We start from the raw sequence: 26,809 nt of genomic DNA, 5'->3' as shown, positions 1-26,809 counted from the left end.
TGACAGTAGAGTCAACAACGGACCGGGACATGAATTTCATGATAAATATTTAACTTCTGCAGGCTACAGACAACAATGTAGCTCTAATGTTCTGAAAGCATGTTAGACACGTCTGACTAAATGTTGAGAAAACTCATGTCCAGTCAACTTGCAACGAACATTTTCTGAAAAGGTTGGCTGCGGTTATCAAATTAATTTGAAGCTTCTAAACATTTCAGTAATGTCCGTGTCTCTGTGGTCCTATTGTACTGTCTGTTTCCTGACCTCATCTATGGACAAGGACAGTGTGAATTCCTGCTTCAGGGTTGTTTACCTAGCCACTGGCATTAATCGCCAACTTCAGCATTTTCAAACCAAAAACTTGTCAATGCCCAAATCATGTTTAAGTTACACAACCAGTTTCGGAGACTGGGTGATTTGGGCATTACATTTAAAATGCTAATATTGATTTCATATAGTTTGTTTGTGTGTTCAGAAAACATTACAGAATCTCACCAGTCCCTCTGGGCAGCGCCACCCCAGAAAGGGTCTCAAGCACAGAGCTCTTTCCTGAACTCTGGTCTCCCACTACAGCAATGGCTGGCAGTGGTAGTTCCTTATCTATCCCTATGGATCTCATGTTGTCTACTAAGTCTATGAAGGGCCGGACCTTCTCCGCCAGCTGGTCTTGGAACATGCTGATGGAATGTCAGGGGAAAAAAACAATGCCATTATGAATGGTTAATTTGTTGATAGACATGCATGGCTAAATGTATTATTTGACACAGTTTTTATAGTTAGTAGCTTAATTAATATCATTTGAACTACATGGGATGAGAAAATGTATTCCCCAAAAATGTTAATACTACACCATGTGTAACAAAATGTCACACTATTTACTGCATAAATAATCCATACTATATAAATAAACACCACTGCATAAATAATCACCACTGCATAAATAATAACCACTGTATCAATAATCACCACTGTATCAATAATCACCACTGTATCAATAGTCACCACTGTATCAATAATCACCACTGTATCAATAATCACCACTGTATAAATAATCACCACTGTATAAATAATCACCACTGTATCAATAGTCACCACTGTATCAATAGTCACCACTGTATCAATAGTCACCACTGTATCAATAGTCACCAATGAATAAATAGTCACCACTGTATAAATAGTCACCACTGTATAAATAGTCACCACTGTATCAATAATCACCATCACCATACAATTCTGAATATTAGGATCATAGTATTGTGGTACAGCGTAGTACAGAGTAGTACTGCAAGTGTGCAATAACAACTGGAAAATGGAGGCCTTTTACTGAAGTAATGCTGTCCCACCTCGGTCCATCGTCATAAGACATGTCTCTCTTCCGCTGAAATAAAAGAGAATGAAAGCTAAACCATTTAGATGAAAATACAGAATAACAGCAATGCATCCGTATTTTGAACTGAAGTTATTATAATCTAAATCATAACATAACATAAATATAACATAAGAGGAGATACAGTCTCACATGCCCAGTTTGTAATCTTACAATTTGCCAACTGTAATACACTGGGTATACCAAACATTAAGAACAACTTCCTAATGTTGAGTTACTAGATGAGAATCTTGTAAAAATGAAAGAGTAGGGCAGTAACTGAATAAGTAAAATCCTTTTATGATTTTAAACATTACACTAGACTCCAGTATTTATGCTGCAGTAGTTTATGTGTCAGGGGGCTAGGGTCAGTCTGTTACATCTGGAGTATTTCTCTTGTCTTATCCGGTGTTCTGTGTGAATTTAAGTATGCTCTCTCTAATTCTCTCTTTCTCTCTTTCTTTCTTTCTCTCTCTCGGAGGACCTGAGCCCTAGGACCATGCCTCAGGACTGCCTGGCATGATGACTCCTTGCTGTCCCCAGTCCACCTGGCCGTGCTGCTGCTCCAGTTTCAACTGTTCTGACCTGTTCACTGGACGTGCTACCTGTCCCAGACCTGCTGTTTTCAACTCTCTAGAGACAGCAGGAGCGGTAGAGATCCTCTCAAAGATCGGCTATGAAAAAAGCCAACTGACACTTACTCTTGAGTTGCTGACTTGTTGCACCCTCGACAACTACTATGATTATTATTATTTGACCATGCTGGTCACTTATGAACATTTGAACATCTTGGCCATGTTCTGTTATAATCTCCACCCGGCACAGCCAGAAGAGGACTGGCCACCCCTCATAGCCTGGTTCCTCTCTAGGTTTCTTCCTCGGTTTTGGCCTATCTAGGGAGTTTTTTCTGGCCAACTTGCTTCTACACCTGCATTGCTTGCTGTTTGGGGTTTTAGGCTGGGTTTTTGTACAGCACTTTGAGATATCAGCTGATGTAAGAAGGGCTATATAAATACATTTGATTTGATTTGATTTGACTATTAGATTAGAATGTATTTATTCCCTTGGTCAATGTCTATTGGAGCATAACTTGGTACACTATATATACACAAAGGTTTGTGGACACCCATTCAAATGAGTAGATTTGGCTATTTCAGCCCCACCCGTTGCTGACAGGTGTATAAAATCAAGCACACAGCCATGCAATCGCGATAGACAGACATTGGCAGAAGAATGGCTTTACTGAAGATCTCAGTGACTTCCAACGTGGCACGGTCATAGGATGCCACCTTTCCAACATGTAAGTTCTTAAAATTTCAACTCTGGTCAACTGTAAATGGTTTGCTTAGAAAATGATTGAATTACCTACAATACTGTTTAAATAGACCTACTGTGCTGTTTTTACCTTGAGAATTGTCCATTGTTATATGTTAGTATTTTTTGCTGATACAGGATTGTCTTTTGTGACTTAGTCATAAGTCTGGGCATACAGATAAGAGCCTTTTAGGTGCGTCCTCAGTATGTGACATCCTGTTTTAACAATCTACAGGAACGTAGATGGGTGGAAACATGCAGGAAGGAACAGATAATGGTGGCAACGTCAGCTATCTTAATCTGCACAGACAAGCTAAATCAGCTTTTACACACCATGTTCCATCCCTGTTTCCACCCATCTGCTAAACTGCCACGTAGACAAAATAGGTTGTACTTTTTCTATAAGAGGAGAGAGACAACTCTGTTCGTTGGGCTTTCCTGACGATGCACCGTTGAGTGGTTGTTATTGATTGCTTTGTTTGTGCATATCTTATAGTAAAGTTGTTTTAAAGAATACAGTCTCTCTCCTTCTGGTTAGAATTACCACGACAGTTGGCGACGAGGATGGGATGCTAACTGCTTGCTGATCGCTCCTGGGAGACAGAGGTTAAACTGTGTGCAGGGGCTCCGTTAGACGTGGCTCAGGTTAGCCCACACTCTGACTAAAACGGAGCAGAGAGGGACACGCCTCGGACCTTCCGGTAGTGTCAGTGAGTTGATACGTCATTCTGGTCAGACAAAATAAATTACCACGACAGTGGAAGCAACAAAAGCTCAGCCCGCGAAAAGGTTGCATCGACTGGAGTGGTGTAAAGCTTTCCGTCATCAGACACTGGAGCAGTGCTCTCTGGAGTGATGAATCACACTTTACCATCTGGCAGTCCGACGTACGAATCTGGGTTTGGCAGATGCCTGGAAAACACTACCGGCCCTAATGCATAGTGCCAAGTGTAAAGTTTGGTGGAGGAGGAATAATGGTCTGGGGCTGTTTTTTCATAGTTTGGGCTAGGACACTTCGCTCCAGTGAAGGGAAATCTTAACGTTACAGCGTACAGCATACATTCTAGATGATTCTGGGTTTCCAACTTTGTGTCCCTTTCCTGTTTCAGCATGACAATGCCCCGTGCACAAAGCGAGGTCCATACAGAAATGGTTTGTTGATATCGGTGTGGAAGAACTTGATTGGGCTACACAGAACCCTGACCTCAACCCCATCGAACACTTTTGGGATGAATTGGATTGCCGACTGCGAGCCAGGCCTACTTGAACTAACATCAGTGCCCGACCTCACTAATGCTTTTGTGACTGAATGGAAGAAAGTCGCCGCAGCAATGTTCCCAACAACTAGTGGAAAGTCATCCCAGACGAGTGGAGGCTGTTACAGCAGCAAAGAGGGGACAAACTTCGTGTTAATGCCCAAGATTTTGGAATGAGATGTTTGACGAGGAGGTGTCAATACACTTTTGCTCATGTACTGTAGTTATTTAACTACCATAAAAATACTGTTATCACTAGATGCACCCTCATAGTTCTCTCCTCAAATAAAAGCCTAACGTCCTAATCATTACATCATCATTCAACTAAAATCATCAAACTTAATTTACACTGAACGCTTTACAAAAGTAAATTGTGCATCTATTTATCTCAAACCCACAGCAGATTTGCTTTGCTTTCATAAGATTGTTGACCACATTAGCCTGCTTTTCATTCACATCTGACAGAAGATCGCTTTGTGAAATGGAAGTTATGGAACTCCCTCGCGTGCTACTGTTATGGAAAAAAGTCCACAATGAAACTGAAATTAAATGTGGAGAATGATACAATAGAAACTTTTGAAATGTTGACATTTTTGCAAATTGATTGTGTAATACCCTTGTTAAAACCAAGTTTAGAGTTTATTTGTTATAATTAATTGGTATTAGATTTAAAAGGGGATCTAATTACAATGTTGTTAATGCATTTATTTTGAATAACTATTTATTTAATGTACAAGTGACTAAGTTGGTTTAATTTAAAGTTTAAGTTTTGACCAATAGGGTAGCTAGTTAAGCTATAATTCCTAAAACAGGGAATTTTTACTAGGATTAAATGTCAGGAATTGTGAAAAACAGTTTAAATGTATTTTGCTAAGGCATATGTAAACTTTCGACTTCAACTGTACCTCCACGATGAGACGGTAGCTTCAGTCCCTACTAAGTCTTTCTTAACAAAATAATAACTCTTATAAAATCAAATCAGTATTTCCATTCAAAACTAGGTAGGTATGGGTTTTGTTCTATTTTTATTGACTTCTTTAATAATTTTTCTTCACCAACACTGATAACGTCTCTCCATCTTTCTTCAACTTCTCTCCCTCTTTTTTCAACGTCTCTTTCCCAGGCCTCCTGTTAACCAGGTCAACTCTCCCATCATACAATGAAGCCAATGGTGACTTTAAAACAGTTACAGAGTTTAATGGCGGTGATAAGAGAAAACTGATCATGGATAAACAGCATTGTAGTTACTCCACAATACTAACCTAATTGACAAAGTCACCATTGACCTCATTGTAAAATCTCTGAACAGTTTCCTTCCTCTCCGGCAACTAAGTTAGGAAGGACACCTGTATCTTTGTAGTCACTGGGTGTATTGATACACCATCCAAAGTGTAATTAATAACTTCACCATGATCACAGGGATATTCTATGGTTCCGTTTATCATTTTTACCCATCTACTAATAGTTGCCCTTCCTGCGAGGCATTGGAAAACCTCCCTGGTCATTTTGGTTGAATCTGTGTTAGAATTTCACTGCTCCGGAGGGACCTTGCAGATAATTGTATTGTTGGAGTACAGAGATCGTGTAGTCATTAAAAAACACTATTATCGCAACTTATTATGTGACTAGTTAAACTCATTTTTACTCTTGAAGTTATTTAGGCTTGACATAACAAAGGGGTTGAATACTTGACTCAAAAAATGTAAGCTTTTCATTTTTTATTAACTTGTAAGAAAATGTTTAAAAAATAATTCCACTGACAGTGCAGGCCAGTGACAAAAAAGCTACATTGTAACGGCTGTCTTCTGTAGAAATGGACCAAGGCGCAGCAGGTATGTGAATACTCATCTTTAATTAAAATAAAGGAGTAGAGCATCCACTTAACAATTCAAACAATATATATGACAGGAACAGTTTTGCAGGCACACAACACGCAGTGCAAAAACAACTACCCACAAAACCAAGTGACAAACATACTCCTACATATATGACTCCCAATCAGGAACAACGATCCCCAGCTGTTCCTGATCAGGAGTCACAAGACCAACACAGAACAATCACACACACAAGACTGCCACGTCCTGACCCCAAAACTACAACAACAGCTCCATCTGCTGGTCAGGACGTGACATACATTTGATATAATATTACTTTCGTGCTCTAGATTGCATGGTAGAATTAACTTGACAATGGAAACTGAAGTACTATTACTTTTAGCTCTATATCTGAAGCAGGGTAACAATTAACACTGTGCACACAGACACACTTCAAACTGCAAGACAGCTCATTTATATATCACCTTGACCTTCAACCTCAAGAGTGATACTGATTGGCTGTTATTAAACACAAGGGAGTTATGGACTATCATTAAAGGTGTATAGCTCCATATATTACACCCCCGCCCTCTTAGCTAGAGCTTCCAAATAAACATAACTTTTTAACAAAAATATAGCATTTTTAATACTGCTGAATAGCCAAAAGGTAGGTGGTGGTCTACTTTCACTTACAATACCAGGTTTTACCTCTGACTCACTCAAGTACATAGTCCTGTAGGCTCGCTGGTAGTTTAATAAACCTGGCTGCTCTGGTGCACTGACTGGTGTGAGACTCTATGACAGAGGGTTCTGGTGCACTGACTGGTGTGAGTCTCTATGACAGAGGGTTCTGGTGCTCTGTCATTTGTCATGTTCTGTTCATTTGTGTCTCTTTGTGTCACCTCTTCGACCTCCTGGTTCGAATCAAAGTCAGTGATTGTGACTACTTCATTGTCCCTGTACCTGGCTGTTCTGTCAGGTCTGAGATGCTTTTTGTGAGCTCCTGCGGTCCATGCTGGGCATTTTTGGGAGTCACTGGCTGAAGGGCTGCTTTACTTGTAGGTCGTTTGGAGTGTAGGATATATCCCATGAGTAGCTGAGCAGGAGAGTACTGCAGACCCATGACAGGTGTGTTTCTCAGGTTCAGGAGAGCTGTGTGAGAGTCAACACCTGTCTGTGCTGTCGACTTGAGCATGCTTTTCACTGACTGAATGGTCCTCTCAGCCATTCCATTTGACTGGGGAAACACTGGACTAGAATGATTGATTTTGAAACTCCACTCTTTTGAAAACTGGGCCATCTCAGCTCTTGCAAAGGCTACATGATCTGCATTCAGTTCAGCTGCAATACCATGTCTAGCAAACATAGCTTTGAACTTTGCTACAACAGAACCTGATGTCTTGTCCGACAGCCTCAGCGCCTCTGGATATTTGGAGTAGTAGTCCACTGTCAGAAGGAATGAGCGTCCTTGGAACTCAAAGATATCAACTGTGATTCTATTGTCATGGAGTGTCATGCCCTTTGTGTGGTAGGAGTGGTTCCTTTTGGTTGCTGGGTAGTTTTTCTTGACAGGAAGTGCACGATTCGACCATCATTTGGACATCATCAGTGAAGCCAATAAATGAGAGCTCTGGCATGCACTAAGGAGCGTTGAATGCCCTGATGAGCAATGTGGAGCCTCTTAAGTACCTCAGCTCCAAAGACTTTGGGAATGATAATACATTTCTTTACCATGAGTAGTCCATCTTCAATGTAAAGAGAGTCTCTGATGTGCCAGTGCGCTTTCAGTGGTGCACTTTTCTTCTTGTGTGGCCATCCATCTCTATGCAGGTTCCTCAGGAGTTGCATCTCACTGTATGCATATCTGACTGCTCTCAGCTGTTGCATAACAGCACCCTCCAGTGGCTGATGTGCCAGGCACGACTCCAACACCATCATTAGGTTTGCAGACGACACAACAGTGGTAGGCCTGATCACCAATAACGATGAGACAGACTATAGGGAGGAGGTCAGAGTCCTGGCTGGTTGGTCCCAGAAAAACAACCTATCCCTCAACGTAATCAACAGAAAGGAGATGATTGTGGACTACAGGACCAAGGAGGACGCCCCCATTCTCATTGACGGGGCTGTAGTGGAGCAGGTTGAGCGCTTCAAGTTCCTTGGTGTCCACATCACCAACAAACTAGAATGGTCCAAACACACCAAGACTGTTGTGATTCGGCGTACGTGACAAATAAACTTCAATTTTAGAGTTTTTTCTTTTACTGCATAAATGATTCCTCATCGCTTACGTCACACTCTTCATTTGTGGCAGTCTGGGGTACAGCCCTGGATAGCGTGTCTGCTATTAACATGTCTATGTGAATGTCAAATATGTCATATTTCTTTATTTGAAACATGATCCTTTGAAGACAGGCTTGGTGATTTTTATTATTACTTCATATCTCCTTTTATTTAACCAGGTAGGCCAGTTGAGATCAAGTTCTCATTTACAACTGCGACCTGGCCACGATAAAGCAAAGCAATGTGACAAAAACAACAACACGGAGTTACACTTGGAATAAACAAACGTACAGTCAATAACACAATCTATATACAGTGTATGCAAATGAGGTAAGATTAGGGAGGCAAGGCAATAAATAGGCCGTAGATGCGAAATAATGACAATTTAGCAATTAAACACTTGAGTGATAGATGTGGAGAAGATGAACATGCAAGTAGAGATACTGGGGTGCAAAGGAGAAAAAAAAAGATATGGGGATGACGTAGTTGGATGGACTATTTACAGATGGGCTATGCAAAAGTGCAATGATCTATGAGCTGCTAGGACAGCTGATGCTTAAAGTTAGTGAGGGAGATATGAGTCTCCAGCTTTAGTGATTTTTGCAATTCATTCCAGTCATTGGCTGCAGAGAACTGGAAGGAAAGGCGGGCAAAGGACGAATTGGCTTTGGGGTTGACCAGTGAAATATACCTGCTGGAGCGCGTGCTATGGGTGGGTGCTGCTATGGTGACCAGTGAGCTGAAATAAGGTGGGGCTTTACCAAGCAAACACTTATAGATGACCTGGAGCCAGTGGGTTTGGCGACGAATATGAGGCGAGGGCCAGTGGTGGGTAGTATATGGGGCTTTGGTGACAAAACGGATGGCACTGTGATAGACTGCATCCAAATTGCTGAGTAGAGTCTTGGAGGCTATTTTGTAAATGACATCGCCGAAGTCAAGGACCTGTAGGATAGTCAGTTTTAAAAGGGTATGTTTGGCAGCATGAGTGAAGGATGCTTTGTTGTGAAATAGGAAGCAAATTCAAGATTCACTTTTGGATTGGAGATGCTCAATGTGAGTCTGGAAGGCAAGATTACAGTCTAACCAGACACCTAGGTATTTGTAGTTGTCCACATATCAGAACCGTCTAGAGTAGTGATGCTGGACGGGCGGGCAAGTGCGGACAGCGATCGGTTGAAGAGCATGCATTTAGTTTTACTTGCATTTAAGAGCTGTTGGATGCCACGGAAGGAGTGTTGTATGGCATTGAAGCTCGTCTGGAGGTTAGTTAACACAGTGTCCAAAGAAGGGCCAGAAGAATACAGAATGGTGTCATCTGCATAGAGGTGGATCAGAGAATCAACAGCAGCAAGAGCGATTGATTGATATATAGCGATTGATATATACAAAAAAAAGAGTCGGCCCGAGAATTTAACCCTGTGGCACCACCATAGAGTGCCAGAGGTCCAGAAAACAGGCCCTCTGATGTGACACACTGAACTCTGTCTGGGAAGTAGTTGGTGAACCAGACAAGGCAGTCATTAGAGAAGGTACGGTGGGATTCAAAATGGTCGGTGATCTGTTTGTTAACTTGGCTTTCGAAGACCTTAGAAAGGCATGGTAGGATAGATATCAGTATGTAACAGTTTGGGTCTAGAGTGTCTCCCCCTTTGAAGAGGGGGATGACAGCGGCAGCTTTCCAATCTTTGGGGATCTCAGGCGATACGAACGACAGGTTGAACAGGCTAGTAATAGGGGTTGCAACAACTGCGGCGTATAATTTTAGAAAGAGATGGCCCAGACTGTCTACGCCAGCTGATTTGTAGGGGTCCAGATTTTGCAGCTCTTTCAGAACATCAGCTATCTGGATTTGGGTGAAGGAGAAATGGGGGAGGTGCAGGGCAGTTGACCGGGGTAGGGTTAGCCAGGTGGAAAGCATAGCCAGCAGTAGAAAAATGCTCGTTGAAATTCTAAATTATCTTGGATTTATCGGTGGTGACAGTGTTTCCTAGCCTCAGTGCAGTGGGCAGCTGGGAGGAGGTTCTCTTATTCTCCATGGACTATACAGTGTCCCAGAACTATGTGGAGTTTGTGCTACAGGATGCAAATTCAGTTTGAAAAAGCCTGCCTTTGCATTCCTAACTGCCTGTGTCTATTGGTTCCTAACTTCCCTGAAAAGTTGCATTTTGCGGGGGCTCTTCGATGCTAATGCAGTACGCCACAAGATGTTTTTGTGCTGGTCAAGGACAGTCAGGTCTGGAGTGAACCAAGGGCTTTATCTGTTCCTGGTTCAACATTTTTTGAATGGGTCATGCTTATTTAACATGGTTTCTTCACACTTTCCAGTGCTGCTTGTTTTTTTGGGTGTCACTGACATGTCATGCCCTTCCTGAGGAGCATTCTGAGTGGTGCAGTGGGCATGGCTTCATCTTGGATATACTGGGATAGGAAATGTGTCATATCCAGTAACCTTTATAGACCTTTTCTGTCTTCAGGTGGGGGCATCTGTGTGAATGCTGTCATATTGGAGTTGTCTGCTTTAACCCCGTCTTCTGTCTTCAAGTTGGGGACATCTGTGATTGCTGTCACCTTGGAGTTGTCTGCATTAACCCTGTCTTTTGTCTTCAAGTGTTTAATTTAACCCCGTCTGCGCTGATGACGTGCCCCATATACTTCACTTCACTCACCATGTAATGTATCTTTGTCAGCATTGAACTTCACATTAAGACGGATTGATCTGTCCATCACCTGCTGTAGAATGTGGCCATGTATCTTCTTTGGAGGCTGCTGCAATTATCAGGTCGTCTGTAATTACATAGACATCAACAATGTCACCAAAACTCTCTGAGATCATCTGCTGAAATACCTTGCTGACACTTTTTATGTGGGGTATTGAATGTGCAGAGATCAGCTGATTCCTCATCCAGCTTGATTTGCCAATACCTCTCCTTCTCATCTTGGATAGTGAAGATATTATTGCCTACTAATTTGCATTGCACATCCTCTGAGGTGGGAATGGAGAAGTGTTGGCACTGTCTGGCATTGTTCAGGTCCTTAGGATCCACTGTCTGGCCTTGTTCAGGTACTTAGGATCCACTGTCTGGCATTGTTCAGGTCCTTAGGATCCACTGTCTGGCCTTGTTCAGGTACTTAGGATCCACTGTCTGGCATTGTTCAGGTCCTTGGGATAAACTGTCTGGCCTTGCTCAGGTCCTTAGGATCCACTGTCTGGCCTTGTTCAGGTACTTAGGATCCACTGTCTGGCATTGTTCAGGTCCTTAGGATCCACTGTCTGGCCTTGTTCAGGTACTTGGGATAAACTGTCTGGCCTTGTTCAGGTCCTTATGATCCACTGAACGGCCTTGTTCAGGTCCTTAGGATCCACTGTCTTGCCTTGTTCAGGTCCTTAGGATAAACTGTCTGGCCTTGCTCAGGTCCTTAGGATCCACTGTCTGGCCTTGCTCAGGTCCTTAGGATCCACTGAACGGCCTTGCTCAGGTCCTTAGGATCCACTGAACGGCCTTGCTCAGGTCCTTAGGATCCACTGAACGGCCTTGTTCAGGTCCTTAGGATCCACTGTCTTGCCTTGTTCAGGTACTTAGGATCCACTGTCTTGCCTTGTTCAGGTCCTTAGGATCCACTGTATGGCCTTGTTCAGGTCCTTATGATCCACTGTATGGCCTTGTTCAGGTCCTTAGGATCCAATGTATGGGGTCCTTGGGACCCAGAAACACCCTAAGAGAGCAATTTTTATTTTATGTTATGACCAGGCTTCTCACCCACGCTGTTGGTTTTGTTACTTTGGTGACCACACCCCTCTGTTCTTGAATGTCCAATGTCTCGGTATGTAGACCGTCATTGTAAAATAAGAATGTGTTAATTAACTGACTTTCCTAGTTAAATAAAGGTTAAATAAAACTGTTCCGTGTTATTGCTAGCTGACATAGCTTTAGCCTGAGCTGATGTAACTTATTTTGCACGTCAAACATCTGTGGCCTTAGTTTGGGTTAAATCTGAAATGGAAAGTAGTTTCTCTCTTAGTCCACTATCTGACGCTTAGCACAATTTTGTCCCTTAGAATTAGATCCTCAATGTTTTTGAACTCAAAGCTATGTGCTCTCAGTCTCAGTTTGGTTATAAACTTGTCAATACCTGCCTGTTCATTGAACTTGTGTGCCCAAAACATATGTCTCTGGGACACAGTATTCCTGAGTTGTGAACAGTAGTTTTCAAAAGCTTGGCCAGTTTCTTGTTTTCCTGGTCGGCATATGTGATCTCCATCGTGGTGTATATCTCCAGCACGTCTTCGCCGATGCAGTGTAACAAAACTGCTATTCTCTGGCTTCTCATTTAGCCCAATGGCTAAGTAATACAAGGTCAGTCTTTGTTCCCATTTCTGCCAATATTCTGCGAGGTTTCCAGTAAACAACAATGGAGATGGTGGTGTAAATGACTGCATTGGTGGTAATCCCAGCTTGATAGCAAAAAATATCAAAGTATGTTGTTTCACTCATGTTAGCGTTAGTCTGCTAACTAGCCACTCATTTTAGTAGCCTGCTGGTGAAGTCCACGTTCTCACTTATGCAGCTAGCACTGGACATTTTTCCTCAAATTTTTGTTTAACCTTCTGCCACTTTTGACACCATGTTGTGCTCTAGATGGCACGGTAGAAATCACTTGACAGTGGAGACTGAAGTACTATTATTTTTAGCTCTATATCTGAAGCAGGGTAACGATTAACACTGTGCACGCAGACACACTTCAAACTGCAAGACAGCTCATTTACATATCCCCTTGTCTTTCTCCCTCAAGAGTAATACTGATTGGCTGTTAAACACAAGGGAATTAAGGACTACCATTAAAGGTGTAGAGCTCCATATATTACAATTACTACCTACATTTAATATAAATATATAAATGTATATAAAAAAGATTTGTGGTGGGTCCCCCACCCACCACAAATCGAGTTGATTTGGGCAATTGCTCGGACGATTCTGGTGCTAAAATGGCAGCTTTGGCTCAGTTCCTGCGCTGGTTAAAAGCACATTTAAACTAGGGGTGTGACAACATGGTTATACTCATAATCATATCCATAAATTGACAGGTGATAGTTTGATTGGATCGGATGAAAGTCATGATCGGTAAGTTGTATAATATGCCTAAATAGATGGTGGCAAAATACCTCCCTGCACATTCTCACTGCAAAAAAAGCTGCAGATTAGGAGCAATGCGCTGAGGGATGTGTGTGTCCTCAACTTGCAGCTGACAGCCAAATTTGCTCACTCAGTCAGAATACACATCAGTGTTTCATATTTTTTTTCCCTACCCTTGCCCCACTTGTTAGATATTAAGCACATTGATAGCTTGATAGCAAACGTCCTCGCCATGTGTTTTATCATAGTAGCAGGTAGCAGGAACCTAAATGATCTGACCGAAAACATGCGAGGAAAACTTATCGGGTGAAATTATGAAGCCAGTGGATGGAGATATACAGCTTCACTCTATCTAATCAGAGCAGTGGGAACAACATACAGCCCGCCCTTCTCTTTACAGATGTCACGCCCTGACCTTAGAGAAGTTTTATTTCTCTATTTGGTTAGGTCAGGGAGTGATGTGGGGTGGGAATTCTATGTTGTTCATTTCTTTGTTTTTGGCCGAGTATGGTTCCTAATCAGAGGTAGCTGTCTATCGTTGTCTCTGATTGGGAATCATACTTATGATCGGGAGTTTGAAGACAGTGAACGTGACAACAGAGTTATTTAGACAAGGTAGAACCTCGCGCATGACTGACTGACATGAGAAAGATACGTGTTGGCACCTGAAAATTTGGGAGGGGATCACAGAAAATGACAAAAAAGACTCTGATCTTAATCGTATCCAGAAAATTGCCTATATCCATTACGATACTCGTTTTGATCGGCTACTCGGCACGCCCCTAATTTAAACAATCACCTGAGAGGAACTTTCTCTGAACAACACACGATGAACCGCTGAGTCTTACCTCTCCCAGAAGAGGCCCGAACGTTATATCTAACCCCAGTGTATGCACAAACTTTATTCATGTGAACTGAACCAAGAAACAAGAGAGCCTATACTTGAGCTCCGACGAGTGAAAAGCTTCTTTGATCAAAAGCTCCAAACGCCGGGACCATAGACCTTTTTCCTGGTCTACCACTCTGCCATCTCTCCCAACTGGACCAGACAACACAGCTAAAATTCATGTAAATATATGGTAGTGGAAGTAACTGAGTATTGTAAAACACAGTTAGTCTTAATTATATATCACAATGAATATTGCATTTTACCCATTTGTATGCGAACAGATAGCCTAGCCACTGGCGAACCATGGTGTAACCTTACTAATGTAGGCTGTCTTTAATAGCTCCTGTTTGCACGTATAAGAATTCCCCACTCTTCCAAAATCCAGTTAAAGTGTTGTCAAATCTGCAGATGAGTCCGTAAGTCTATTCAGTTGATCTGTAGTGTTTCCCATGCCAATGATTGTACTGCATTACATTTGTATCTTGTCTATTAAAACAACTGTCACTAGGGGAGAGCCGGGACGAAAGTAACAGGGCGAAAGTAACACGCCCGTTGTCTCATTACACAGAAGCTATTGAAATCCCACGGGGGCAGGTACGAAAAAGAAAAAAAACATGTATGAAATGAAATGAAATGTATGCATTCACTACTGTAAGTCGCTCTGGATAAGAGTGTCTGCTAAATGACTAAAATGTAACAAAAAAAATGTAAAAAAATGTAATCAGCATGCTCCTCATGTGGCGTACGACAGAAAAGCAGAAATCAACCGAGTCTGACCATGTTTCTAATGTGTGGTATGACCTCCCTTGTCACGTCCTGACCAGTAAAGGGGGTTATTTGTTATTGTAGTTTGGTCAGGGTGTGGCAGGGGGTGTTTGTTTAGTGTCTTTCGTTTTTTGGGGGGGTAATGATCTATGTTAGTCTATTTCTATGTTTAGTCTAGTATGTCTATTTCTATGTTTGGTTAATTGGGTTGACCTTCAATTGGAAGCAGCTGCTCCTCGTTGCTTCTAATTGAAGGTCCTATTTAGTAGGGGTGTTTTTTCATGGGATTTGTGGGTAGTTGTTTCCTGTTTTGTGTTTGTTGCACCTGACAGGACTGTTTCCGTCGTTTGTTTGTTATTTTGTTAAGTGTTCACGGTTTCCTTCATTAAAGATGAGTATTCACATTCCCGCTGCATTTTGGTCTCATCAGTACGACGGGCGTGACATCCCTGCAGGAAACAGCCAAGTCTGACCATGTTCCCAATGTGGAGTACGACCTCCCTGCAGAAAACAGCCCAGTCTGACCATGTTTCTAATGTGGGGTATGATCTCCCTGCAGAAAACAGCCCAGTCTGACCATGTTTCTAATGTGGGGTATGATCTCCCTGCAGAAAACAGCCCAGTCTGACCATGTTTCTCAGAGTTATCAAAACAATTTGTTTTCAGTGATTTAAGAAAAAAAACAAAAAGGACCCAGAAATAGTTTTGGGTTGTAGAGTTGTTTAAAGTTCCAAACATATGTCATTTTCTAAATGTAACTATATGACAGCATAGATTTCAAGTATTATGTTACATAGTCTTGGGTGTTAGCCTTGGAGAGACGGGTAGGACAAAGGAGAGACGGGTAGGACAAAGCAACACAATGTAAACTGATGACCTGGAATAAAACATTGAAAGGTTAAAGCACAGTCTCATCTTGTTCATATTGCTTTTATAATGATAGCAAAATATCAACAAGTGACAATATTTTAAAATTATATACTGTATGACTTGTATAATTCATAAATTATCTTGAATAGCCAGGGGAGCAACTTTGTTTTATGTTTTTTTTATTCAGTTGGATAAACACGCCAAACAGCCTACCGACCGCTTGGAGGCGTCCGCATGGTCTTAAAGCAAACCCATGCCTAGTTTTGTATCACATTCCAATGATAAAACTGGGGGGGACAAAAATGCAATTTCAGAATGTGGGGGGGACATGTCCCCCCCATCCACAGTGAGAGTTGCGCCCTTGTCCGTTGCCAAAGACCCACAACACAGCCAACGCCCGAAATGTTGTTAATGGTTTTACGGAAGATGGGGTATTGATAGAGAAAAGTGGGGAAGACACACTTTAACTTGCATTGCCCGATCAATACCTATTATAGGGTTATAAAAGGGCAATGGGTTTCACTGAATTTCAGACAGACATAAAATGTTCTGCATCGTATCACTGTAATAACATCGTAATACGGCCACTATTATGCTGCGTTATATGGTATCAGGCTGTGGGTGTGTCATAAGATGTCATAAGGCTAGAAAATACAGCAATATCTTTGTCATAACACAATCATTACATATTTATGACAGCTTATGACATGCGTTATGAATCTTTACAACATGATTATGACATGTTCAAAGCTAGTGTTAGCCAAAATGTTGGTAAGCAATTTCCCCAATTATCAAATGTACAGCGTTGGACTATATGTCAGAGCTCACAATGTGCTGCAATTATTCTAAAGAACACACACTTGAAAACAGACCCGGCCTTCAACCTCTGAGCTCTCTTGTTCAGTAAATACATTTTCAGATTTAAAATACTGTGATTTTACTGTGATTTAAATACTAGCTAAAATACGTTAGCTGACATGGGCTAGTTGATCTGGACATTTCTGACAAGTCATAAATAGCTCTCTAAGGTCTGCGATGATCGACATGACAAGAGGAAAACTGGTGATGCACTCCCCAAATGCCCCCCCCCGCGCCCGCCGACCACGCACCCCACAGTTTGGAAACCACTGGAATAAATGTGGTCCATTATTTCTACAGTTTCAATTTGGTTTTAGTCCTTTCGATGTAGATTGAGGAAACCCTGCCTTAGATTATAACACCACCACTTCGAATGGAACTGTTCAGAGCTAACGATCTAATCCTGGGGTATTAAACTTTTTCAGCTAGAGACCCAAATTAGAAATTGACCGTCATCCCATCACCCAAATCAGAGGGAGTATTGTGCGACTATATATTTATTTTAATAATCTTGCGACTCAACTATCACACACTCAAGACCCACTTTTGATCCCGACCCATAGTTTGAAAGAAACCCTGATCTAGTCCATTAATTAAATGCACACTTACTTTGAAATCGGTGATGCCTTCGGACAAGTAGGTTGCGTGTTGAGGTTGCTTGTTGAGTCAGGGTAGCTTGAGTCTAACACCTTTTATAGAAGGTAAAATGAAAGTGAAACGGTGGTCCATTACCGGAAAGCATACCATTATACTCCATCTGTTACAAAGTGCCTAATCACATCTCAGATACAACCTCATTGGTTCTTAAGGGTCACATGATTTCCAAGAAAGTAAATTGAAACCAAGGTTGTTTCTCAAAGTGCATACTACCACAAAAAATTGATAAAAGCCCACTGTGGATGTAATAGACTTTACAATGGGGGATTACTTATACTGCACAGTATAAGGGGTATTGTGTCCCCATGAAATGGGCTATCTCCTCAGTGTTATTAACAGAACACAACTATGTAGAAATTACACAAATATTAGTTTTTTAGCTGCAGGACTTTGACCGTGCGAAATCAGCTCACTACACAGCCTATTGTGCATATTGAACATAGATTGGACTGTGCAGTCTAAACTAGAGATTGTGCACCCATGAAATGGGTATCAACCTACTCAGTGACACTCACAGAACTATGTACAGTTTACACACATATTAGTATCTTAGCTCTTATTGTGCCCCACCGTACACTTCACTTCCCTTCATTGAAAGGGGTTCTGTTGTTTCATCGCCCCCAAATGAAAAGCCCTGTACATATTGACCAACTACGGTTTGCACCCTATCATGCAGAATAGGTGGTTGGAGTTCATTGGTCCACAGTGCGGTGGTTGTGAGTATACTGGTAGCTAGACCATAGACTGATGCTTATGTATCTGGTTATGTATATTTGAAAGGTGTTGAAAAATACCCAGTTTGATAAACTAGTAGGCTAATTCCCAGCCAAGCAGATACATCTAGTAGAGTCATTTTGGTTGTGAAGTGCATTAGCAAAAAGCTTAGTTCTTTCTTTACAACAAAAAGCAATTGACCTCTCTATTACAGTGGCTTGCGAAAGTATTCACCCCCCTTGGCATTTTTCCTATTTTTTTGCCTTACAACTTGGAATTAAAATGTATTTTTGGGAGGGTTTGTATCAATTGATACAAACCCCCCTACCAATTTGCAGATGCAAAATATGTTTTATTGTGAAACAAACAAGAAATTTAAAAAAAAAACAGAACATTTGAGTGTGCATAACTATTCATCCCCCAAAGTCAATACTTTGTAGAGCCACCTTTTGCAGCAATTACAGCTGCAAGTCTCTTGGGGTATGTCACTATAAACTTGGCACATCTAGTCACTGGGATATTTGCCCATTCTTCAAGGCAAAACTGGCCCAGCTCCTTCAAGTTGGATGGGTTCCGCTGGTGTACAGCAATCTTTGAGGTCTGGGCTTTTACTAGGCCATTCCAAGACATTTAAATGTTTCCCCTTAAACCACCCAAGTGTTGCTTTAGCAGTATGCTTAGAGTCATTGTCCTGCTGGAAGGAGAACCTCTGTCCCAGTCTCAAATCTCTGGATGACTGAAACATGTTTCCCTGAAGAATTTCCCTGTATTTAGCGCCATCCATCATTCTTTCAATTCTGACCAGTTTCCCAGTCCCTGGTAATGAAAAACATACCACAGCATGATGCTGCCACCACCATGCTTCACTGTGGGGATGGTATTCTCAGGGTGATGAGAGGTGTTGGGTTTGCACCAGACGTAGTGTTTTCCTTGATAGCCAAAAAGCTAAATTGTGTGTCATCTGACCAGAGTACCTTCTTCCATATGTTTGTGGAGTCTCCCACATGCCTTTTGGCGAACACCAAACGTGTTTGCTTATTTTTTCTTTAAGCAATGACTTTTTCTGACCACTCTTCTATAAAGCCCAGCTCTGTGGAGTGTACAGCTTAAAGTGGTCCTATGGACAGATACTCCAGTCTCTGCTGTGGAGCTTTGCAACTCCTTCATGGTTATCGTTGGTCTCTTTGTTGTCTCTGATTAATGCCCTCTTTGCCTGGTCCATGAGTTTTGGTGGGCTCTCTTGGCTGGGTTGTTGTGGAGCTATATTCTTTCATTTTTTTAATAATGGATTTAATGGTGCTCCGTGGGATGTTCAAAGTTTTGGATATGTTTTAATAACCCGACCCTGATTTGTACTTCTCCACAACTTTGTCCCTGACCGGTTTGGAGAGCTCCTTGGTCTTCATGGTGCCGCTTGCTTGGTGGTGCCCCTTGCTTAGTGGTGTTGCTGACTCTGGGGCCTTTCAAAACAGGTGTATAAATACTGAGATCATGTGACAGATCATGTGAGACTTAGATTGCACACAGGTGGACTTTATTTAAGTATGGCACAAATTAGGCAACAGCAAGCCGTGCAGATCTTTTCTCCATTTGCACGCCTTGCGAATCAAAGCTGCCAAGAAAAATATTAAGCTGGAGTCCATTTGTGCAACGGTATCAAGCTAGTAATAAGCTAATTGAGAAACTGGGCTCCCAAAGTATAGCCTAATTTCACAGAGTCCTACACAACACCAGTGATGTTCTGTCTGTCTGTGGCCATACGGCCTGAGGCAAGGTCCTCCTCTGTGCTGACAGAGTGGCTGAGGCTCAGTGACGGAGAGAGGGAGAGGCTGATTTATCTATCCAATGTTTATTAACTTCTTCTCTCATTCCTTTGTTCCCCTGGAGGACTGGCACCTATCCAGGGAGCACTAATGCAAAACGGATGATGTCTTCCGCCTGCTGCACTGGGAGCTATCCATTACGTCTTTGTGTGTGTGTGTGTGTGTGTGTGTGTGTGTGTGTGTGTGTGTGTGTGTGTGTGTGTGTGTGTGTGTGTGTGTGTGTGTGTGTGTGTGTGTGACAGCGAACCAGAGCTGTTTTTAGGATACGCAGTGCGGAAGACAGTCAGTGATAGTCACACAAGTCAGCCTGCGTGCAAATCCAGTTACAAATGCTCAAAACAACGATGACGTGAAGCCGAGCTGTCTGCAGAAAAAACCCCAATGGGGTTTGAAGTCATGTAGGAAAACGGAACATCCAAAATGGTCAGGGTTCCCAATCTGGCAGCCCTGCGGGTGACGTTATTTAGCCCCCCCCAAGGTTATTTATATGTTTTATTGTTTGGCAGGAAAAGGTGCAACACTCGCTCACCATTAAAAATACATAGTATTATTAGATAAGTTAAACATTTCGATGTTTCGGCCTTCAATGGCCTTCTTCAGAATAATCACAAAGGGAATGGACAAGTTCATATTGGGCATGTGGAAGACAGTTAGGAACAAAACTCTCTTCAGCTGGTGGTGCTAATGAGAGAGTGTGGCAGACCACACAAGTTGCATGGTGCTCTGTGGTCAATGTCTCCACCTGGCGTTGAAATACAGAAGTGAAATCAGTAAACAACAATTGGAAAAACTGGACAAGCTTTTTTTCAACTACAGTAGGTGTAGTAACATATAACCACTACTATATAATACCTGTGTGAATATTTTTTGTATTGAAAAAGAAACAACAGGGAAACTAGGGATAACATCAATTAACATGTACAGCTTGGGCAAAGAGATCTAGCAACTGGTTTGGACAACAGTTTTTGAGCTAGTAAGCTCCCTCCGTATGTAAACAGGAAGTACAAATAGGGGGGGGGGGGACGACAACAAAGGGATGGGGCCCTTCACAAAAGCATACTATAGTCCTTCTCTAGATTAAGACCTCTGTACTAAAGTGTCCAAGGAATGGATCCAGAACATCTCCCTGGAACTTCAGTGTTTGTCAATGTCGCCACCACGTTTGTTTTGACTGACTTGTTCAATTCCAAAATAAAAAAAACTCACTAAGTGTCTTCTCTCTTTGAAATGGAGGGCCTCTGGTTTCTCTCTTCGGCCTCTCTCTCTCTCTCTGGTCTCTCTCTGTCTCTGGTATCTCTCTCTCTCTGGTCTTTCTTTGGTCTCTCTCTGGTCTCTCTCTGGTCTCTCTCTGGTATCTCTCTCTCTCTGGTCTCTCTCTGGTCTCTCTCTGGTCTCTCTCTGGTATCTCTCTCTCTCTGGTCTCTCTCTGGTCTCTCTCTCTGGTCTCTCTCTGGTCTCTCTCTCTGGTCTCTCTCTGGTATCTCTCTGGTATCTCTCTCTCTCTGGTCTCTCTCTGGTCTCTCTCTCTGGTCTCTCTCTGGTCTCTCTCTCTGGTCTCTCTCTGGTCTCTCTCTGGTCTCTCTCTGGTCTCTCTCTCTCTCTGGTCTCTCTCTGGTATCTCTCTCTCTCTGGTCTCTCTCTCTCTGGTCTCTCTCTGGTCTCTCTCGCTCTGGTCTCTCTCTCTGGTCTATCACTCTCTCTCTTTGGGTTCTCTCTCCTTGGGGTCTCTCTCTTTGTGTTCTCTCTCCCTGGGTTCTCTCTCTCTGGGTTCTCTCTCTATGGTCTCTGAGCTCACTCCTCTCTCCACCCCCTCTCTCATTCTCTCTCTGTCTCTCTCTTTCGCTCTCCTTGTACTTGACATTAAAAGGGAGGTTAAAGTGGGATGGGCTAGCGTCTGGCCAAGGGCTGTCTGGCTGGGAAGGACTGGCTGGTAGAGAAGGGCTGGCTGGGAAGGGCTGGCTGGCTGGGAAGGGCATTTCACAGTAAAGTCTACACCTGCTGTATTCAGTGCATGTGACAAAAACAATTGGATTTGATTCGATTTACCCTGGTGTTTGAGTGGGACTGTGAGCTACACTTAGTGAACAGAGGCTGATAACTGTACCAGACTACAGTGGTCTCTCTCTCAGACAGTAGCTACACCAGGACAGGCAGTGTTGTTGTATCACTCCATTCTCTATAACTGTCTGGCTGTGTTGCTGTCTGGCTGTGTTGCTGTCTGGCTGTCTGGCTGTCTGGTTGTGTTGCTGTCTGGCTGTGTTGCTGTCTGGCTGTCTGGCTGTGTTGCTGTCTGGCTGTCTGGCTGTGTTGCTGTCTGGCTGTCTGGCTGTGTTGCTGTCTGGCTGTCTGGCTGTTGCTGCTGTCTGGCTGTCTGGCTGTGTTGCTGTCTGGCTGAGTTGCTGTTTGGCTGTCTGGCTGTCTGGCTGTGTTGCTGTCTGGCTGTGTTGCTGTCTGGCTGTCTGGCTGTGTTGCTGTCTGGCTGTGTTGCTGTTTGGCTGTCTGGCTGTCTGGCTGTGTTGCTGTCTGACTGTTTAAGCTTTTCAATTGAATTGTTTTCTTTTTGCAGGGACTTTCTGTTTGTCAGCCAGAGTTGGTTCATGTCAGCTCTCCTCTCTCTCCTTTTAGTCCGCGCTCCCTCCCTTCTAATCTCCCTCCTCCTCACCCCCCCGTTCAGAGAGACATTCCGCTGTACGTTCTGTCAGACAGAGGGAGAGGAGGATGAGTCTGCAGTGCCTAAGAAGGATGCTAGGACCTTGGTGGCCAGTTTCAACAAACAGATCGAGCCCATCTACGTGCTGCTGAGTGAGACCAAGGACGTCCACCAAGGACGTCAAATGACCTGCTGGAGCCCGAGCCTGCCAAGATCCCCGCCCTCTAACGGAGGTAAGCTCCACCCCGTCTTCATGTTAACCAGTCCAACAATAAACTGCTCTGTCACCACTGAGCTAGTCCTGTAAATGTTACAGATTTACAGATTAAACCCTTTTATCTGTTATTAGTGAAATGGAACATTGTCAACTCTGTTTTCAAGTTCATTGTAAACTACAGTCCCGTGCTACTTTCCGGTGCTACTGTCCCATGCTACTGTCCCGTTCTATGCAGTTAACTGTCTCTCCCTCCTTTCTGTCATCCCCTGAAGTGTTCAAGTTCACAAGTGCCATTGTAAACTGCTGTCCTGTGCTTCAATGTCAATCCTACTATCCCGTGCTACTGTCCCATGCTACAATGTTAACGCTACTGTCCTGTGCTACTGTCCCATGCTACTGTCTCATGCTACAATGTTAACTTTACTCTCCCATGCTACTGTCCCATTCTACTGTCCCATACTATTGTCCCATGCTACAATGTTAACCCTACTGTCCCGTGCTACTGTCCCATACTATTGTCCCATGCTACAATGTTAACTCTACTGTCCCGTGCTTCAATGTTAACCATACTGTCCCATGCTACAATGTTAACCCTACTGTCCCATGCTACTGACCCATGCTACTGTCCCATGCTACAATGTTAACTCTACTGTCCCATGCTACTGGCCCATGCTACAGTTTTAACCCTACTGTCCCTTGCTACTGTCCCATGCTACAATGTTAACTCTACTGGCCCATGCTACAATGTTAACTCTACTGTCCCATGCTACTGTCCCATGCTACAATGTTAACTCTACTGTCCCATGCTATAATGTTAACTCTAGTGTCCCATGCTACTGTCCCATGATTCAATGTTAACTTTATTCTACCATGCTACCTACCCATGCTACAATGTTAACTCTACTGTCCCATGCTACAATGTTAACTCTACTGTCCCATGCTACAATGTTAACTCTACTGTCCCATGCTACTGTCCCATGCTACTCTACTGTCCCATGTGTAACAGTGTAGGTTCCGTCCCTCTCTTCGCCCCAACCTGGGCTCGAACCAGGGACCCTTGCACACATCAACAACTGACACCCACGAAGCATCGTTACCCATCGCGCCACAAAAGCCACGGCCCTTGCAACGCAAGGGGAAACCCTACTTCAAGTCTCAGAGCGAGTGACGTCACTGACTGAAATGCTATTAGCGCGCACCACCGCTAACTAACTAGCCATTTCACATCGGTTACACATGCTACAATGTTAACTCTACTGTCCCATGCTACTGTCCCATGCTACAATGTTAACTCTAGTGTCTCATGCTACAATGTTAAACCTACTGTCCCATGCTACTGTCCCATGCTACAATGTTACATAATTTAAATTCGTGACCATTTAGTCACAGTAATTAGGTTTTTCTAAGCTCTGATTCTGCTGATGGTCATTAGTAGCCAACCAAACATGCTAACTGTCTGGTACTCAGCACACTCGATTGTCCCTCTAATCACTCTGACATCAATGCAAATGCAATCAAAAATGTAATCAAACACTTCATGAGAGCCCATGAGCGCATGTTGCGCAACACTACAGGCGATGCAATTGTGTGAGAAAAGGAAGTTTTGATGGCCTCTATTAAAAAGTGAAGGATCCCATCAACTGATGGGAGATGTATTTTTTCCCCCTGCCACTTTTCCAAGATAGGTGCATGATAATGGACGTTTCTAAATCCAAATTAATTTCACACATACAGTACCAGTCAAAAGTTGGCCACACCTACTCATTCAAGAATTGTACTATTTTCTACATTGTAGAATAATAGTGAAAACATCAGAACTATGAAATAACACACATGGAAAATAAATTAAGGATAAATAAAATAATATTTTTGACGCTGGCATGCTGCTATGGCTCCGCCTCCTGCCAGCCTCTTCTTGTGGATGAGCAGGGTGTGCATCACTTCCAGGTTTTCGTCTGATTGGCCGCCGCCAATTACAGCCACGCCATCTGGGCTCCTGCCGCTTCGACTTGGCCTGAGATCACACATCAATCAGAAACATCTTACCTTAACCTTACTACTTAGTGATTGTCTATCCCTTTTTCTCCCCAGTTTCGTGGTATCCAATTGGTAGTTACAGTCTTGTCTCATCGCTGCAACTACCGTACGGAGTCGGAAGAGGAGAAGGTCGAGAGCCGTGCGTCCTCCAAAACACGACCCACCCAAGCCGTACTGCTTCTTGGCACACTGCTCGCTTAACCAGCCAGCCGCACCAATGTGTCAGAGGAAACACCGTACACCTGGTGACCATGTCAGTGTGCATGCGCCCGGCACGCCACAAGAGTTGCTAGAGCGTGATGGGACAAACCCTCCCCTAATCTGGGACGGCGCTGGGCCAATTGTACGCTGCGACAGAGCCTGGACTCGATCCAGTGTCTCTAGTGGCACAGCTAGCACTGAGATGCAGTGCCTTAAACCACTGCACCATTCGGAAGGCCCTTCCTCCCTGTATTAAGGTTACTGCAAGCTTCATTTTGAATCTCTACGTGTGTGTGAGCACATGGTGTGAGATTTTTTGTAAACATAATACGTATATACTTGCCAGTCCCACTCTCATTCACAAGGGGGCAATAGTATTTTTTATTTGTTTATTTTGTGAAAGCAAGGAAGTCACCTTTCCTTGCTAGTAGTAGCTAGATGACAGCCTGGCTAGCTTGCTTTAGCCTGGATAAAAACATAGCTTCCCACACATTCATGTGAAATAATCAGATTTATAATAAAAAAATATGCCCTGGAAAATACACTGATTATACAAAACATTACGAACACCTGCTCTTTCCATGACATAGACTGACCAGTTTAATCCAGGTGAAAGCTATGATCCCTTATTGATGTCACCTGTTAAATTCCCTTCAATCAGTGTAGAATGATGAAAGGGAGGAGACCGGTTAAAGAATGATTTTTAAGCCTTGAGACAGTTGAGATATGGATTGTGTATGTGTGCCATTAAGAGGATGAATGTAAAGTGCCTTTGAAAGGGGTATGGTAATAGCTTCCAGGCACACAGGTTTGTTTCAAGACCTGCAACGCTGCTGGGTTATCTTGGTTAACAGTTTCCTGTGTGTATTAAGAATGGTCCATCACCCAAAGGACATCCAGCCAACTTAAAACAACTGTGGGAAGCATTGGAGTCAACATGGGCCAGCATCCCTGTGGAACGCTTTCGACACCTTGTAGAGTCCATGCCCCAACAAATTGATGCCAAAAGGGGATGCGGGGGTGTGGGGGGATGGGACTGGAACGGGTGCAACTCAATATTAAGAAGGTGTTTTTAATGTCTGGTATACTCAGTTTATTGTTATACTTGCCAGTGTAACCTAAAACACTATCACAGTTTGATATGCTGCTGGTGTATTCATTCCTTTATCAGGTAAAAATGAACATCATCATATTTTGGTCAAGGAGAAAAAAAGCACATGGCTAGCTAGTTGTCAGGTTCTACCATTTCACAATAGCCTGTAATTACAAGTTATTACTTCTAAACAAAAATATTTTGGGGGGGTGGATTCTTGTTGTTTGGTTTACCGTTCGAACAGTAGCTGAGATGATATTTGTTCATCAATGCAAAATAGGATACTTTATGGCCTGTAGATCAGATCAAGGAACCTAGCGACTACCTCAAAAGGCTGAGGAAAGAATGATATGGTGTGTCTCAATTTTCAGGTAGTAAAAAAAAGATGTGTAATGGCAGAGCTTATTATAGGGAGCCAACCCTTCTGTGAGCAAAAACTATACTGCAACCTCCTGAATCTTGGATCTGAGTGGAGCTTGTACTGTAGTACTGTAGAAAGCTTTACAGCAGCTTTACAGCAGCTTTACGTTCCAACACGACTATAGAGCTGCTCTATAACCATTGCATTCCTTGTCCCTGAGTACTAGCAAAGACACACACACACACACACACACACAAACACACACACACTGTGAATTATTTCCTGTTCCTGTAGCTGAAGAACAGAACAGAAAAAACTTTTTTTGGATAGGGGGCAGCATTCGGAATTTTGGACGAAAAGCGTGCCCAAAGAAAACTGCCTTCTACTCAGGCCCAGAAGCTAGGATATGCATATAATTGGTAGATTTGGATAGAAAACACTAACGTTTCCAAAATTGTTAAAATAATGTCTGTGAGTATAACAGAACTGATATGGCAGGCGAAAAC

The 26,809-nt window shown here is 42.9% G+C and overlaps 2 protein-coding genes across 2 annotated transcripts in view; one reads left to right on the top strand and one right to left on the bottom strand.

Moving 5' to 3' along the window:
• The window catches only part of LOC106586887 (interferon-induced GTP-binding protein Mx-like), a 34,422-nt gene extending 17,183 nt beyond the window's left edge, over window positions 1–17,239 (bottom strand). Inside the window, exons 1-3 of the mRNA XM_014174614.2 lie at window positions 17,160–17,239; window positions 1,344–1,378; window positions 496–677 (exon numbers count right to left, since the gene is read on the bottom strand). Of these exons, the coding sequence (XP_014030089.2) occupies window positions 496–677; window positions 1,344–1,366 (205 nt within the window). The 5' untranslated portion in view covers window positions 1,367–1,378; window positions 17,160–17,239. The remainder of the gene's footprint in view (window positions 1–495; window positions 678–1,343; window positions 1,379–17,159) is intronic.
• Window positions 17,173–26,809, top strand: part of LOC123730503 (repetitive proline-rich cell wall protein 1-like) — a 45,513-nt gene continuing 35,876 nt past the window's right edge. The window contains exons 1-2 of the mRNA XM_045707446.1: window positions 17,173–17,186; window positions 22,419–22,627. Coding sequence (XP_045563402.1) covers window positions 17,173–17,186; window positions 22,419–22,627 — 223 coding nt within the window. The remainder of the gene's footprint in view (window positions 17,187–22,418; window positions 22,628–26,809) is intronic.

The sequence above is a fragment of the Salmo salar genome, chromosome ssa25 (assembly GCF_905237065.1).
Source record: "Salmo salar chromosome ssa25, Ssal_v3.1, whole genome shotgun sequence".
NCBI lineage: Eukaryota > Metazoa > Chordata > Actinopteri > Salmoniformes > Salmonidae > Salmo > Salmo salar.
The sequence above is the reverse complement of the archived record's forward strand: the minus strand, read 5'-3'. Positions and strand labels throughout refer to the sequence as shown.